Source organism: Gadus macrocephalus, chromosome 16 (assembly GCF_031168955.1).
Source record: "Gadus macrocephalus chromosome 16, ASM3116895v1".
Taxonomy (NCBI): Eukaryota; Metazoa; Chordata; class Actinopteri; order Gadiformes; family Gadidae; genus Gadus; species Gadus macrocephalus.
The window spans coordinates 16465595-16482837 of NC_082397.1; the positions used below are offsets into that span (position 1 = coordinate 16465595).

Here is a 17243-nt window from a genome sequence, read left to right on the forward strand (position 1 = left end):
GAGCACACAGCGTTCCCCGCAACAGCTGCGAGCTACCTTGTTATATTCCTCCTCGTTACGGAAGTACTGAAGCCGGCAAAGGGGGGCCAGTAGAGAAACAGGAGAGGAGCAGGGCAAGTTATAAACGGCCGCATTGTCACACGGCGGTCCCGGACAACATTACGGCACCGTACAAGTCGAGGACATCACCAGAACATTAAAGGCTTCTCCGATGTTCGTGCGGGATTATAACACGACAGCGAGACGAGTAGAGGTGCGGAGTGGATTTTATTAAACAGGTAAGCGATGTTCTCGTCGTTTTGGAGGAAATGCATACGGGCCCATGGTGTCGAAACGAGGGCTCTCGGAGAGCTGCGCTATAATAAATTATCCAGTCTGCTACTGCGGCGCCCATGCAGTGTTTTGGGAAAATTCAATACGAGCCAGCGGTAGCTCCAAGTAATCGCATATACGACGGTGCTATATGTGTATCCTATGACATACAACGTTAGATAACATTTTAAACGTTTATTCACGGCTCCCATCCTCTTTTGTTCGAGTCCCCACCGTGTCCCTGTTTGCTGGTACGGCGGTAGCCTGTGTGTGTCTCTTTAATTTAGACAGCAGGCTACGTGCAAACTTGCTGGGGTAAGGATGTTTGAGCGGCACGTAGGCTGTGTATCAAGCCCCCGTGATCAAAATAGTCCTGAGACGTTTTGTTACCGTTTCACCCAGGATTTCTTTTTTCGAATCATCTGGAAAAGCTGTTTTTACAATGGTAAACGTGGCCCGAAATGTAGAAATGTCGAAGTTTATTCTCGCCCCTATTACAAAAACGAAAATGTAACTAGGCCTATAATAAAGGTTTAATGGACTTGGATAACAGCGGCAGGGAAGCGTTTCGATATCGGGCAGTAGACCGTATGCTCGACTGACTGCAAACTCCGGGAAAGTAATTTGACTAGCCTACTATGTTTTTCAATATTTTCCCTTTACTGTTCGCTTGTCTTTTTTTCGTTTATTTCACCACTGAGACGGGGTCGATTTCTTCTGGTTATTTTTTTTAATTATCAGAGACATGCCTTTGAATGTCCTAGTCCCAGATGTGCAATGGATTAAATGTGGTTTGTCTTGTATGACGCCTTTTCCCTCTCTCCCCTCCCGCTCTGGCTCCAGGACTGTAGGATTATAGGAGTGCCATGGCCACCATGGACCAAAGTTTGCATATTCTGCAGAAAACGACCGACGTCTCGAGCGACAAGATCGTTCAAGATGTGCCGACGGGGCTCGCGCTGGACATGAGCTTAAGTATGGACAGACGAAACGATTTCGCGGTTCAACCAATGGTCGGACTTCCGGACAAAATTCCCCTAGTTAAACCTTACTTTAAAAAGAAACACGGACAACGAAAACTTGACACCAAATGTCTACACCGGGCTCTCGAAGACCCTATTCTCCAGACCTTGCTGAGTACGGACGCTCTGGTCACAGGCGACGGAGTGTTTGTCCCTCACAGTCAAACGAGTCGGACCCCGGGAAACATATGCGCGGCGGCGGTGGTGAAACAAACATGTATCGGTCAGGTGTGTCTGAAGAATTCGGGGGCTGGCGGTGCGGTGGCAGGGTTGTTGGCCCACGACACCGACGCGGAAATGGCCGACACTACAGCGGAACTGGAAGAGACGGAGCGACGGAGAGTGGAGCGGCCAAAGCTCGCGGGACTAGCGATTCAGAGGGTCGCGATGGATTCTAACTCTGACAACCACTGCTTTCAACTGAAGCCTTCCCTAGGTGCCGTGAGTCCAGCGGCCGGGGGGACTGTTGCAATGACAACACCTACCCGGGTCACTCCCATAGTATCACCCCCACCTCCTCGCCAAGATAGGGGCATTAAAACCGGTGACCTCTTCGCCTCTGAAGCCTTGCGGGGGGCAAATTGCCTCCCCATCAAAGCGACCAGAGGCCCTCCTCCACTCACCCAGGCCTCTCAGTCTGACAAAGGAGTGATATTTCAGAATAAAAGTGAGGAGGCCTCATTGGACCTGGTCTTTGAGCTTCTCACTCAGCTTCAGTATCATACGCACCAGTCGGACGCGGTGTCCGTTTGTGTGGATTTCCTGCAGGGTCTGTGTGTGTACGGCAGTGACTGTGCCCACCACCATACTGTGTTGCCCTACCACTGGCAGATCCACAGCAGCAGCAGTCACACCTGGCAGAGCATAGCGGACGAGTCCCAGGAGCAGCTGGAGAGACTGTACTGCAACCCAGACAACGAACAAGTCAGGCTCAAATTCAAGTGAGTATTTTGCTTCCCGAACCCTTTCACCCTGAAGGTCCTACCTTTACCAGGCCTACTTGTTACCACAACATATCGAGGTCCCATCCTCGATTGTTATGACATATATGATGGATCACTGTTATCCTCATGATTTTTTTATGTATTTACTAGGGTTGTAACTGGGACACGTTAAACGTTGTTGATGACAACCATGTATAGGCTGACCTGGTCATATAAATCCTGATATTGACTTCCGTGGAAAATGTATGCTTGGTGTGGGATCACCGTGGAGAGAGAATGTATAGATTTCTTAGCTCTTGTATTAACAAGCTATAGCGTATGCGTGTGCTTGCTTGCCTTTTGGAACTGCGTTGGACCTTTTGTTGCCCTGCATGTTTTGCTTGTGTTTATACAAATATGCCTCTGCTATTTATGAGTGAGCTCGTCGTTACACATCCTGGGTCTAAATGGTACTCTATGAACGTGTTATTGGCCAGAGATTTTAAACCAGGAAGTGCAGCAAGCTAGAAGCTGTCAAGTCTTTTGTGTAGTAGCGGTAGAGGGAGGCTGCTGGACCTCGCTAGGACTTGTGAGGTCAAGGCGGGGGGAGGCTTTCTTGCCCACATAGACACTGACACTTGCACGCGGTTTAGACTGCCTGGCATGCAAATATGCACGCACACGGGCATACACGCGTACGCACACATTATACAATTGTACCATTCACACATATTTTAATTGCCTATGGAGGCCAGCGGGGCAGCCTTTTGTGTCTGTGTCTGAGTGGGAACACGCATTCAGATGTCTGTGAGTGTGTCTTTCATGTTTACACTTTATATTTATGTGTGCGCGCGATTGTATTGCTGACTCAGGTTTTCAACTGAAACTCTATGCAAAGTGCAAATTGCTCCACAAACAGGATTTGCACCTGTCACCTGAGTGAATTCTGTTGGCAGGGGGGGAGGTTATCTAATGTGTAACACATACCCTGTTCTGTAAAAGAGGAATCACCCTGGACGTCATTTCCCTGAAATGAATTCTCAGGAGTAGCCTCCGTCTTTCAAGTTTATGTTTGGCTTTAGTTGTTGTGGACAATTGGGTGCCCAATTAGTAGTAGAAGAGTAATTATCATGACTATTTGTTTTACTTCTAATAAGAACTGGTATTTCAGACACCTAACGTGTGGACACATTTATCTTCAGAGAGGGGAATTGGGGAAACGCAACATAACAAAAACTCTTTCCGACCTTGTTTGCACATTTACAACACCAAATACATGTGATGATACTATGCAGTAAGGGAGAATGGTGTGAGAATGTTTTTTCTTTGGTCCTCCAATGACCTCATCTCTCGGTGTTTCCTGTTCTGAGCCGTTCGCCCGTAAACGTTGCTCATTATGCTACTACTTGTACGTGGACTAATGGGGCCAATTGTACAACCAGATTTTGAAAGTATGCTTCTGGGTTGGGCCTGCCCTCTTGATCGTTACTGTTGTATATCTCATCAAACCTGTATTGGGAGTGGGAAGGAAAACATTTAAGCTAATGGTTTAGCTTTCATGATTATTCATGTCTGGTCTCAAATTAAGTTTAAAACCATCGATCATATAACGAGGTATGTGTGTCTTTGTATGTAAGGAAGGTGGAAGAGAAGAGATAGAGCTCGATAGAGAGACAGAGGGCAGGCATGCTCTTTTGCTCTCAGTGGGATTGGCTTTCTATAGAGATGCTATCCAACCTGTCTGTCAACACTAAAATACTCACGCACACACACAGTAATCATCTCTGACGTAACCAATACAACCCGATAATATGGCTTGTGATTTAAAGAGCAGCAGATGACTAAAGAAGACCTAGTGTCACTCAGTATGGAAACAGACCTGTGCTGCATTCTGCTTATGGATGTGTGCCCATATTTGATTTTATGTGTTAGGGTGGTTTTATAGATGTGTGTGTCTTACACCATTCCCATTAGGGGTGGGAATCTCTTGGCACCTCACGATTCGATTCCGATTATGAGGTCAACGATTCGATTCTGAAGCGATTATCGATGCATCTCGATGCAACAAATTATTTTATGTACATTTCCATGCGTGATTTTCAAAAAAATATCTATACATCTGGGTTTGCTACTCAGAGTTTGCTAATCACTTCCTACTTTTGTGATGATCATTAAAGACATCAACAGATGAATTAACTTATCTAATAGTCCATAAGAGAGAAAGCTTTGTCACAAATATGACTTTCTATGAACAATGCAATGACCAATGCAGCTTGCATTATAACACAATATGGAAGCATGCAAAAAATAGGTTTCAGTTCTATTTTCTTTCTAATCTTTATTTTCTATGTCATTAAAGGAAAAGCTGCTCTTGAATTAGAAGGAGTTCTTGTGTCTGGCTGTGAGTTTGCACGCATGCAATGCGTAGGCTGAATCGCAATCGTGTCAAGACTAATCAGATTGGCAATACACACTGAAGATAAATTCAATGATTTAAAAATGACAAAAAATATCCCCCTCTGGCGAACAGAATGTTGCAGCAGGCAAAAAAAAAGAAAAAGATTTTATTTATTTTTTCTAATTATTATTTTTTTTTAATTCCGATTATTAATTTATCTGCATCGAGACAGAATCGTTCTAGCAAGAATCGCGATGCATCGAAGAATCGATAATTTTTCCCACCCCTAATTCCCATGTGTCCATGGTCCATGGCGTGTTGTTAATCCCATCCATATGATAAGCGGGAAGGGAAGTCGGGCCTAATCCGCCTTAGTCATGAACCGGGCAATAAGCAGGAATGTCCCTGTCATTGCTCGTAAACGTTGGACTGTATCACTAATCCCATTGCCGCCGACCTGCTGGTCAGTGGTTAGATAGGATTTTTGCGGGTGCTTCTATGAGTCACACAGAAGGACAAACATTTTGTCTGATTCCTCCAGTTGGGGTCTACCCTTGGAAGATGGATGTGTACGCATAGTTCATTTTGAATGAGTTATTATGGATGGTTAGATATTTTCTTAGATAACCGCTCTCTCTGGGTCTTCATCGCACTGCTAGCTGTAACCTCATGATCTGGGTTTCCGATTAAACGTAGAGACGGAAGAGGGGGAGACGTCGGGAGAGAAAGACCTTTTGTTGACCTGGTGATAAAGACTTGCGTGTCGTTAACTTCAATAAAGAGTCACTGAGCCCCAAGGGCAGGGCGACCTGACACAAAGGGTGCATGTGAGTTAATTTGTGTGTGTGTGTGTGTGTGTGTGTGTGTGTGTGTGTCTCGGTCTTGTCTGTGTGTTTTGTTTTTATTACACAAGGGTATTCCATATGACTGTTGTCTGAGTGATTATGCAGTTGAGAAGATAGTGTGTGTCTGTGTGTGTGTCAAAGCCTTGTTGTCCCTTGACTGTCGGCTTCCTTGCATTGGTTGTGTTGATTGCGTGCAGAATGTCGGTTTCAGATCAAAGGGGTGTGTGTGTATGGAAGGTACAGCGTCGGAAAGGCTGCGTGTATGATTCATTGAGTTGAGGTCTAGGACACCGTGCCTTGTCTTACTCACCAACTAACTCAACCTGCAAACGCACACCTGTTGGTTCCTCTCTGTCTTGTTTTCATTAAGGGTTATTGCTTGTGTCTCTCTGTCCATCCATTTATCTAATTTATCTCTGAAACAAACACTACTTTTTTTTAATTTACATGGTGCTTAAAACATGTAGTTACCGTTCTGTTCTGAGCAGGGCTGTTCTATTATCGAGCTTGACGCTTGGTATTTGTTCAAGGTCTGAAATGTAATTCCGGGGCGTTTCACGTTGAGTTCCAAAATGGTCCAGAAGAATCCTTACTCTCTCCCCAGGTTTAACAACCAAGGATTCCTTCCTCTCTCCCTAGGTTAACCACCTAGAGAGGGGGAGAGAGGAAGAGAGAGAAGGGGGGAGGGGGTAGTGTAGGAAATTAGAGAGGGAGAGAGCAACAGACAGAATGACAGAGGGAGGACACTGCGAACCCTTCTCATCACACAGCCAGAGGGACGATCTTGTGCAGAGAGTAGGACAACATGAACAGGACATGTCGAGTCCACACTGTTCACTTCTCCCTCTTGCTCTCGCTCTCTTTTATATATTTATTTACATATATTTTATATATTAGCTTCATAAACGGTTGGTGTTTGGAAGTTGACACTTCAATTTCAATGTGTGTGCCAGGTGCTCCTCTTCTTCTAAAAGGGTGTCTTACTTTTCTTTGGTTAGGTGTAGCTTTGTAGGTAAGCTGTGTCATCTGAAGATCAGTGCTAAACCTCCTTTATCTACAATAAAGTGTCTCTCCGGGTTCTCCATCCCTGTCCGGCAAAGAGTTTAGAATCAAACCCTTTCAAGAGCTGCGAGGTTAAAGTACAGTGAGCAGTTGACGCTGAACGTGGCTCCGAGATGCCTTTTTGTGTTTAAGGGTACGCTGTTTCCACGGAAATGCCATTCCTGTTCTCTTGTTCTCTCTAGCTGCCTCTCTCTGTTTCTGTCGTTCACAGCCTAAAAAGCATGTCGTGAGCTTTCCCGTTTGTTTGTGTGTTGTTGGTTTCCCTAAGTACAATAACTCCATGTCCAACTCTTTCAGGCAAAAACTTGTTTTAGCACGTTGGTTAATGAGTACAAACTTGAGTTGCAAGTTTTGGATCTATTGTTGTGCCAGTGTGGGTGTGTCTTCAGTTACAAGCAGGGCTCCCAATTGGCTCCTGCACCAGAACCATAGATCCTCAGTGCACTTAATTTAACCAGAGGAATTTTATTTTTTGAACGAGGCTAACTGGCCTGGGAGAGAGGGCACTTAAAGAGAGAATGAGGTTTTGGATCATTGTGTGTTTTTGTCTGTCCGGTATCTGTTATGATCTTGTTAGTCTGTCTGATAGGAACTCAGTTTGTGTTAGGTGCATGGAATTGTGTTTTTGAAGTACACTTCTGTTTACATTGAAGAAACGTGTGTGTGTGTGTGTGTGTGTGTGTGACGTTTGTGTGTGACATACACAAGTATGCCCTTACAACAACACACGGAAAGCTGTATTTGTTTTGTCCGAACAGAGCGAGCCTAATGGAGACTAATGTGAAGCTGAATCAGGGGTGTTTGTTTGTGTAGTCATTCTCAGGAGGCTTGCAATCCTTTCTCGAGGAAAAATAATTCAGCCCAGCAGACAGAATTTTGAGTTTCTACAAAACATTTATTAGTTGGCAACACATCAGCCTGATTTCACAAACGGCATCGAGGGGCAAAGTCATTTTTAATGGCAACCACAAATAAAACAAGAGAAAGAGAACTAACCAAATAACCCAGAGAACAACAAAAAAGGTCCAAACCAACAGGGCGATGAAAAACGTAGAATTTGTGGTGGTCTAAGGGTGTGAAATTAGAAGCATGACGTATGACCGCTCAATTCTGGTCTCTGAAACACGGTGTCCTCTATGTTACTACAGTACTTCTTCAGAGCTATAGGGAAACATGGTTGTTTGTTACTCCCACGGGAACCCTCTGAGAGCTCTGCTGGGGTTGAATGTCAGCCCAGCCCTGAGACGCTGATTTGACGGTATGTAAGGCGAGGCAATGAAGAACAAGCGGAACAGAGAGGGGAGACGGAACAAAATGGTGGAACAACCGAGAACACAGAGGAGAGAACGTACAAAGTGGAGTGACGGAACAGTCTGTGTCATTTGCCGTAGGTTTTATTTATCCGACCGCTATCTGGCCCTGCCCTCCTTGCCTTTTAAACCCTTAGGGTTATTATAACCCATCTATGACTTTTACCAGGGACGTTTAAAAAGATTTGAAAGTATGAGGATCAAGCAATCCATTGGGACACATTAAACCAATCCTAAAATCTGTTGTGACAGATTGTATGTTTAATTTATGTTGTATTGCTGTCAGTCAATATATCCTGTTGTGTCTCCTGTTTTTTACGGTTTATTCGCATAGCAGCACGCTTTTTCTACTATGTGCTTCTGGTAATATCGAACTCGCATGTAAATATCAGTAACCCATTCCTGATTCATACTGTGACATACAGTCATACCATGACGTGGCAGAAATGGCCTACACAAATAGCTTGAATGCGGTAATGGGTGTGTTTAGTCCGACCGTGAGATGGCTGAAATCTTGTGTGTGAGGAACTGCGTGTTTGCTTGTAACCCAATGACTTGTTTTGCTGAAGTATAAAAACTCCGCTTCTGGTGGAATCCAGTAAGAGGAAGCTAAATGTAACCTCTGTATCACAGCGTCTCACTTCTCCAGACCATTACACTAATGAGTTGACAGAATCACACCCTCACTTCCTCTTGGGTTTTCTGTCCATTCTCATTCTCTTCCTGTCCCTGTTAAGTTGATAGTCGATGTTTTTTGTTGGGAAATGACACACACACACACACACACACACACACACACACACACACACACACACACACACACACACACACACACACACACACACACACACACACACACACACACACACACACACACACACACACACACACACACCCCACCCCCACCCCCACCCTTTGACACTGCTTCCAATTAGTTTTCCAGCCCAAAAAATCAATTAGCCCATTAAACATTTTTGCATGTGCTTGCCCTCTTAAGCCTCAGCATGTAAGTGAACAGTGTGCATTTGTGTGGAAGAGAGAGAACACATTAATCTACTACAAGGCCTCTGGCAAAACCATTCTGGGTCAGACATGGCCTGATACCATTTACAAACAGACACACATCCAGACCTTTGATGCAGACATCAGGAGTTAAGGTTAGCATGGAAAAGAGCCAAATCTCGCTGGTTGTTTTGACACACTGAGATTAATAAATGTTGTAAGTGCAGTAATAGCCTAGTGTTGGTCTGCCTGTTTTTTTTTCTAACTAAGATAAGACAACCTTCATTTCAGGGCTTACTTTGAATTTGGTATTGTACGCTGCTTGTCAGTAGAACCCCAACACGGCAATGAGTTTGATGAACACACTTTTTTGTCCAAGCCATGTGTGTGCCTCGACGGAAGACCTAGTGACTAGCTTCGCGGATGCTTCTGGTAGCGAGTTCAGAGTGTGACTGAGCCGCCACGGGATCCAGTAACAGGAACTATGAACACCGCTGGCTCTCCGTTTTGTACCTTTTTGAGCGGATAGCATCATGTTGACAGTGTGATGGCTCTATTGCTGCTGATGTTGATTTGACATCAGCATGGTGGTAACTTGGAATGTGTGTGTTCTCTAGGGGTCGAGTGTTCTCCCTGGACTTCGGGGCCTTGCTGGTGTGTGATATGGAGTTTGACCGTGTCCGGAGGCTGTCCACGCCCCCCAGCCCAGCGAATACACCCCCAAGCCCCAGCCCCAACCCCGTCCCAAGCTGCCACACGGTGTGGAAGTACTACTGCAGAGACAACTTCGGCTGGAGGGAATACTCAGAGGTGAGCCGTGTGCATGTGTCACTCTTTTGTGTGTATATGTGTGGGTCACTCTTTCTCTCTCTCTCTCTCTCTCTGTGTGTGTGTGTGTGTGTGTGTGTGTGTGTGTGTGTGTGTGTGTGTGTGTGTGTGTGTGTGTGTGTGTGTGTGTGTGTGTGTGTGTGTGTGTGTGTGTGTGTGTGTGTGTGTGTGTGTGTGTGTGTGTGTGTGTGTGTGCACTCACAGCCACACATTAGCTCTTCTCACAGCAGTTAATTGACTTACTGCTTGAGTAGAATCAATTTGTTCACACACACATGCAGACTCTGGAATGCACTCACACACCCAGTGCCTTCTTGACACAGCGGCTCCCAGTGCCATTTATTCTAACAAATCACTTAAAATGCTTAAACTGTGTGTGTGTGTGTGTGTGTGTGTGTGTGTGTGAGCTGGTTTGTTTGACATTTGATCACTTTGTGATTTGGCGATGACACATGTTAGCAGCTTGTCTCTGCTAAGTGAAGGCTCCTGCCATGCTTCAATGTCACTCCACCTCACCCAACTCCCTCATCCCCCTTCACCAACACACAAGTGCGTGCATGTGCAGTGCAGTGCATACAGGGCCGTCAAAATAACCCTCTAGTGTTTTAAATAAGCTCAATATCTCTTTCTTTACTCTCCCCCCCAAGCCGGTGGTGAGGTTGATTGAGGAGGCAAGCGGCCGCGGGCTGAAGGAGGTGCGCTTCATCACACTGCAGAACCAGTACATCCTCAACATCAAGGAGGGCTTCCAGCAGAACGCCGTGTTTGGCTTCCGCCGGCAGATCAAGAAGCGCCCCATGTACACGTCGTCGGTGATGCTGTCGCCGCACCTGCAGTGAGTACCGACGATGACGAGGGCTGCGTCGCAGCCCCATTAGTAGACTTGTTTGTTATAAGCGGCGGGTGAAGAAGACCCTGTTGGATGTTCTGGTAACGCCTTAATGCTATGGTTGCTCACTGAGCTGAACCGCTGTCGTGTATTTTGATTCCTTATGATGCAGAAATACAGAGGGTGCCAGCTAGAGTCAAGCTAAGTTCATAAGATATGTGTTGGTTGTCTTTGATTTGTGTTTGTACAATTCTAAGGAATTGCAGTGGTACTACTTTGGCTAGACACTTGCCCCCCGCTGCCAGTGTATGGGTGAATTGTGTTTGGTGCCCTGTTTGATACTGTGTCTGATTATCAACAAAATATCTGCAAAGTTAGGGCTTCTCGAGGAATCTTCTGAATAAATTCATACTATCTTTGTTATCGAGAGTCTGAGTCAAAAGGCACAGCGTTCGCTCCAGACAAACAGATTTGGAACAACCCCGCAGTTATGTAACAATGTAATCATGTTATCCTTTATTAACACCATAAGCATTCAGCCATCTGACTGCACACTCGGTATGTAGCGCATGTTCCTGCATTAGCTTGTGCGGCTTTTTTCCCCCATCAAGTGCAATCTCTGTCTCTGTGTGTGTGTGTGTGTGTGTGTGTGTGTGTGTGTGTGTGTGTGTGTGTGTGTGTGTGTGTGTGTGTGTGTGTGTGTGTGTGTGTGTGTGTGTGTGTGTGTGTGTGTGTGTGTGTGTAAACACATGCACGCACACTCAGTCACTCCCCTCTCACACTCTTTCTGTGCCAGTGGGCATGTGATACACTCTCTGAGCTCTCTTAAAAGTGCCCTCCCCCCTTGACACAAACACTAGCTAGCCCCGGAACACAATATCGGCAGCGTAGCGGCTTTCTTGCTCCCCGAGCACAAATGTTTCCTTCTCCTCAGCAAGGCCCTCCCAACACACACACACACACACACATACACACTTTTGATCTTTGTATTTCCGCTGCGCATTAGCATTAGCAACCCCGGGATTACATTAGAAAACCCCCCGTAAACACTCCGATCAGATATTAGCAGCGGCAGCATGAGTCACCGCAGAGCCCACTGGCCCGCGCTACCGCCGCAAAACCCGGCTGCTACGAACAAGTCTGAACCGGGGAGGGAGAACGCAGTTAATGAAAGGGGGGGGGGAGTGAAAAGGAGAGATAGGGAGAGAATGAGATGAGGAGAGTGCATGGGTGTGAAGGCAGGCCAGTATATAAAAAAAAACAGTGGCTAAGGGCCCTTAGGGCTGCAAAGGCATTCCTCTCAGTTCCCCGCACACGGGACCTGGAACAGGCCGTTCCCACCATGTGCCCCCAGCCCAGTGGACAGAGGGAGAGGGGGGAGCGAAGACAGAGTGACGGAGTGGAGTGGGTGATTGAGGCTGCAGTGTGAAATATGACTGTGGGAAGATGGAATGTGGAGTGGAGCATTTGTCCTCGGGACATTTTCACTCGTTTTCCTACTTGGATTCAAACCCCATCTAGCAGCCTTCCTGCACTCGTCTCCTCCTTCCCTCCCCCTTCTCCTCTTTTCCTCCCTCCTTCCCATTTTCTTTTTCAGCTACGTACGTGTCTGTGTGTTCGGAACAATCTGTGCCAAGCTCAGGAGGGTGAGGTCATTAGCTTGATTGGTCTCTCTCTCTCTCTCTCTCTCTCTCTTTCTCTTTCTCTTTCTCTTTCTCTTTCTCTTTCTCTCTCTCTCTCTCTCTCTCTCTCTCTCTCTCTCTCTCTCTCTCTCTCTCTCTCTCTCTCTCACCCTGCACATTTCTCTTTTGTCTTCTTCCCTTGTTCCTTCTTTTTCTTCCTCTATATTTTGGTTATTGTCCCATTTCTCTCTATCCCCCTGTATGTGTGTTTCTCTGTATGTGTGTCTCTCTGTCACCGTACTTCCATCAGGCCCATCATTCTCTTGTTATCGCTTGCTTTCATTTCACACTTGTTTTCTTCTGCACCCCCCCCCCGGCCTGGGATCTTTTCAAAGCTCGCTCAAACGGGATTGATCGCAGAGATATCTCGGGGCTGGAGGGACGAGATAAGGGAGGGGGTTCATCATACCAATCAAAGTCTCTTGACAACACACCAAGGACGAATCACACACACACAACACTTAACAAGTGATGGTGCCAACAGCATTCCAGACTGTGGCAGCCACCATAACGTGGCAGCCAAACTGCCGTTATTGACTCAAATGGGAGACTAGTTATTTTTGTCTCTCTCTCTCTCTTTCTAGCTGACACGTCCGTGACAGCTTTACAATGACATTCTACTCCCCCCCCCCCTCCCCCTGCTCTCATTTTCCTTGCCCTGCACATCATTCTCCCTCTCTCTCTCTCCTCTATCTCTCTCTCTCGCTGTCTTTGTTTGTCCCTTGAGCTCTGCCAATCTTTTCAGTGTGTCTTACTTTCAGTCAGCCTTCTGTCTGCTCCTGTTTCTCTTTCTTTCTTTCTTTCTTTCTTTCTTTCTTTCTTTCTTTCTTTCTTTCTTTCTTTCTTTCTTTTTTATATATACATTAGAGAGAGAGCAAAGCGTGTTAGGAGTCGTGTGTGTGTGCGTACGTGTCGGGCCCTGGGAGTCGTATTCACAGACCCCTGACACCCCCTTCTGCATGGTGAAGGACTGATTATGGTGAGCTGATGTCATTGTTGACAGTCGCCACGTTATGATTTTATTTGGACGCGCCACACTCGTTCCCCCGCGTCGGTTCAGTGCATCGGACAGCCAGCGATGTTTATGTTGAGATGCCGCGGTGATTGGGGGCTGGAGGGGAGCGAAGGCAGATGTGAGCTAAGGAGCTGTGTTGTGAAATGTCGTGTCGTGGTCGAGGCTGTGAGACGGTGGATTCCCATCTTCACTAAGGGCTGGAAGTGGTTAAGTGGAGAGAAAAAAGCCCATAAAACTGGATTTTGATTGTGGCGTTCACATTACACATGTGGCAGTCTTTGTATTTGTTTGCTGGTTAATAAGGTAATGGGAAACAGCGGCTATAGTGTTAGCCATTTTAAAAGACGACCAACCACGGTTTCCTTTCAATGTCAATATTTGCAGAAAGCTGTCTCGTCAAATTGTGATGTCTCCATATCTCTAACATTCCTCTCTCTCTCTCTCTCTCTCTCTCTCTCTCTCTCTCTCTCTCTCTCTCTCTCTCTCTCTCTCTCTCTCTCTCTCTCTCTCTCTCTCTCTCTCTCTCTCTCTCTCTCTCTCTCTCTCTCTCTCTCTCTCTCTCTCTCTGCAGGACTCTAGGCGCCCTCTCCTCTTCTCCTCACCCCTCCTCTTCCGTGGCCGAGCAGCTCTCCAGCCCTCTCCCGCTCTCGCCCACCACTTGCAACCCCCTACCCTCTTCCCCGAGACGTGGTTGCCCATGGCGACCAGCCAGGACTTCCTGCAGGTGCCGGTCTCCCGCGAGGACCGGAGCTACCGCACGGTGTACAGCCTGTTCCACAAGACGGTGTCGGAGACCAAGTCAGGATCCTCAAGATCCTGCGGGTGCAGAACCCCTTCCTGTGGAGAAATACAAGAGGTCAGTTCCTGTCCCAAAAGGCCTGGCTGCACTTCAGCGGAGCACTATATAAGACTTTCCGCAAACATGTTCCTTTTTTGCTCTGGGAGGTATTGCAGAGTTGGCGTAGTCATTTAGCAGAAAACTACAAAGGCTTTTTTTGGTTCTTGAAAATAACGCTTTGCCTCGGTTTCCTTGAGTGGGAGAGATAGCAGGCGGCGCTGCAGAAAACATGATGCCAGTAGAATTATTAAGGGGAGAAAACCGTTAAAATGTTGGGTTTGCAATTGCTCATGAGTCGTTGCACTTGTGTCAGTTGTTGTTGTGTGCGTAGGCCATATGGGTTTGACGTCTGCACATTGAGACATTGGGCTGATCACGATGTGGATGATGCAAGCAGTTGGAAATTTGCAACTTGCTTTAAAGAAATGAAAGTTTCAATCCTTTATAATTGGCATTGTGAAAATTGTGAGTTGTGGATCTTCATGGAGTCAGAACCACAGCATTGGAAACAATAGACCATTGACACAAATTAATAATTAATTATGTTCTCTGGTAATCTCAATTCAATTTCAAAAGGGTTGGCGATGTCGTAGATACACCGGCCATTTGCATAATTCACCGGTTTCTCTGGCAAAGATCAAATGAGTCCCTGACTCATTCCAAAGTAAAGGAAGCATGCTCACCGGCCGCCTATTTAAGGACGCTACGTCATAGAATGCTGACTAGCACTGTTCCAATGTTGAGAACGCTCGGAAATTCGTGCCCTTTTCGCGTCTTTATTTTGAGAATTCCGAGATTTTTCAAGGATGCATCGATGGATCCTCAACGAGCCAAAATATTTACAATTCTTTGCGTTCACAACATCACATGCTGTGCGGGGTATTTACAAATTGCGTCTGGAAACCAATACACATTGCTTTACACAAGTGAAGTTTTGAACATTTTCAGAATATTGTGTGCCGCATTTCTTTTGATAGATCAATCATGTAAATGCAAAAAATTTACCTGTGCGATTTTTGCAACGTAATGATAGGCTATATTATGCATGGTGATTTGTTTTAATATGTAAGTAGCTGATGTTTAAACAAACTACTGTCGCCAATAACAATTTCAACAATTAAAATAGTAAAATATTTACCACTGGAGCAGTATTAAAAAGCGGAAGCGGTAGCGCTTCCACACTAGCAAGTCGTTCTAAACTCTGAACGCTAGGCAGCACTCTAGCCAGCACTCTAGCCTCATCTCCATAGGACGGGACTAGCAAGGAAGTGCTCTTGCCAGTTGCAGCCTTCACTTTGGGAACAGCCCCTGCCTTTCAGGTCGCGGGGCCGGCGCATCAGCTGCACAGCAATTTAGTAAATTGAGCACAAGCAGGAGAGATGCAGTAAGAGAAGAAGGCGGAGGCAGTCAAATGAGACGCGTGTGTTGCGTGAGAAGGAGATGAGTGTGTGTTGAAACGGGGGTGGGTGCAGAGCGATGATTTAGCTGCTGCTGGTTGTTCCTGTCGTGAGTGTTGTGTTAACCGCTCTGGTGGGATGTGTGCTGCCATTCTCATCAGCTGTGGCAGTCAAGCATCACAACAACTGCCACCGCATGGTGTGTGTGTGTGTGTGTGTGTGTGTGTGTGTGTGTGTGTGTGTGTGTGTGTGTGTGTGTGTGTGTGTGTGTGTGTGTGACTTTGTTGGCTCCTGGCTCTCAGGAAGTGGTACCCTGCCGCGTTTCAGTTTCCTTTTCTCACACGATGGTTGTGGTGGAATGACTCAGGTTAGCAAAGGGTGTGTGTTAGAGCAACTGTGTTTTGTGTTTGTTCTAGATACGCGTCATGTGCCTGCCTTTGCATGTTGGCTTTTCGGAGCACTGGATGTCGTGTTGTTACATCTGTTTTTGTGTGGTTGTCTGTTGACCCGATTTGCTCATGAGGATGACCTGGTGTGTGTGTGTGTGTGTGTGTGTGTGTGTGTGTGTGTGTGTGTGTGTGTGTGTGTGTGTGTGTGTGTGTGTGTGTGTGTGTGTGTGTGTGTGTGTGTGTGTGTGTGTGTGTGTGTGTGTGTGTGTGTGTGTGTGTCTCTCAAGTCACAAACTAGGGGCTCATTTGAGGTCAGTTAGGGTCTGTGCGCGGGTGTGTCTGTGCACCGAATGAGCCATGGCAGATAAGCGTATGAAATGGCAGATGTTCAATTCAGTTTTGGCACAAACTAAATAATGTTAATAGTCCTTCCTCTTTTAATGGCAAGATGCCTCCGGCAAGGTTACAAATGCATAATGATGAGTTTATCCTGGTGCATTACATATTTCTGTCAGGCACGCCCCTGAAAAGTGGCTCTGTGCACCTAGACGTCCAGATCCTAAGTAGTAATCAAAAGAAGATCGTCATCCAGCAGCACCCTGAGCATTCAGTGACATTGTAGTGGCTCTCGCTCTCGTTCTCTCTCTCTTTCGCTCCCCCCCCCCCCTTTTTTCTCCCCAATGTGCCTATAATGCCCCTTTTACAGCCACTGTCCCCCTGGGTCGGCCGCTAATTAGTTATGTTGTCCGAGCCAAAAAGTCGAGGCTCCCTTCACCGTCTCACAGCCTTGTGTCTGCTCCGCTCTGCCCCCACAGGAAGAAGGAGTACATGTCCCGGCGGCTCTCGGAGATGGACCGCATGCTGAGCGAGCGCCACCTGTTTCACGGCACCTCGGCCGACGTGGTGGAGGGCATCTGCAAGCACAACTTCGACCCGCGCGTCTGCGGCAAGCACGCCACCATGTTCGGCCAGGGCTCCTACTTCGCCCGCAAGGCTGTCTACTCCCACAACTTCTCCAAGCGCTCGCCCAAAGGGGTCCACTGCATGTTCCTGGCCAGGTCCTCACGGGCAGGTGCGTAACAGTGGTGTGTGTGTGTGTGTGTTTAGGATACTAAATGGATTTGACTGCAATAGCTACAGAATGACATGCGTTGGTTTTTCGTTGGACCATGGCATTATCCGCGGTTCTGTCCCATGACCACAGCGGTCACGCTTATAGCGCTGGCATTTTAAACCACTGCATGCATGTACGCACGCGTGCATTGCGTGCCCATATCCGACCGAATTCCCGTCAACGCATGCCACTTCACTCCCACGCCGTACTTTTTGTGTCTTTTAAGCATCCACAACGTCTTTAAAAAAAGAAGCTTGACGAGCAGATGGCCTGCATT

At 46.7% G+C, this 17243-nt stretch overlaps 1 protein-coding gene across 1 annotated transcript; it reads left to right on the plus strand.

Moving 5' to 3' along the window:
- Positions 1-6: 6 nt before the first annotated feature.
- tiparp (TCDD-inducible poly(ADP-ribose) polymerase) lies at positions 7-17212 on the plus strand. Its single transcript, XM_060074437.1, is given in 9 exon segments — positions 7-278; positions 1156-2275; positions 9492-9684; positions 10350-10537; positions 13800-13894; positions 13897-14025; positions 14028-14069; positions 14072-14084; positions 16668-17212. Coding segments are annotated over 8 exon segments (2022 nt in total). The 5' UTR covers positions 7-278; positions 1156-1178; the 3' UTR covers positions 16933-17212.
- Positions 17213-17243: the final 31 nt, after the last annotated feature.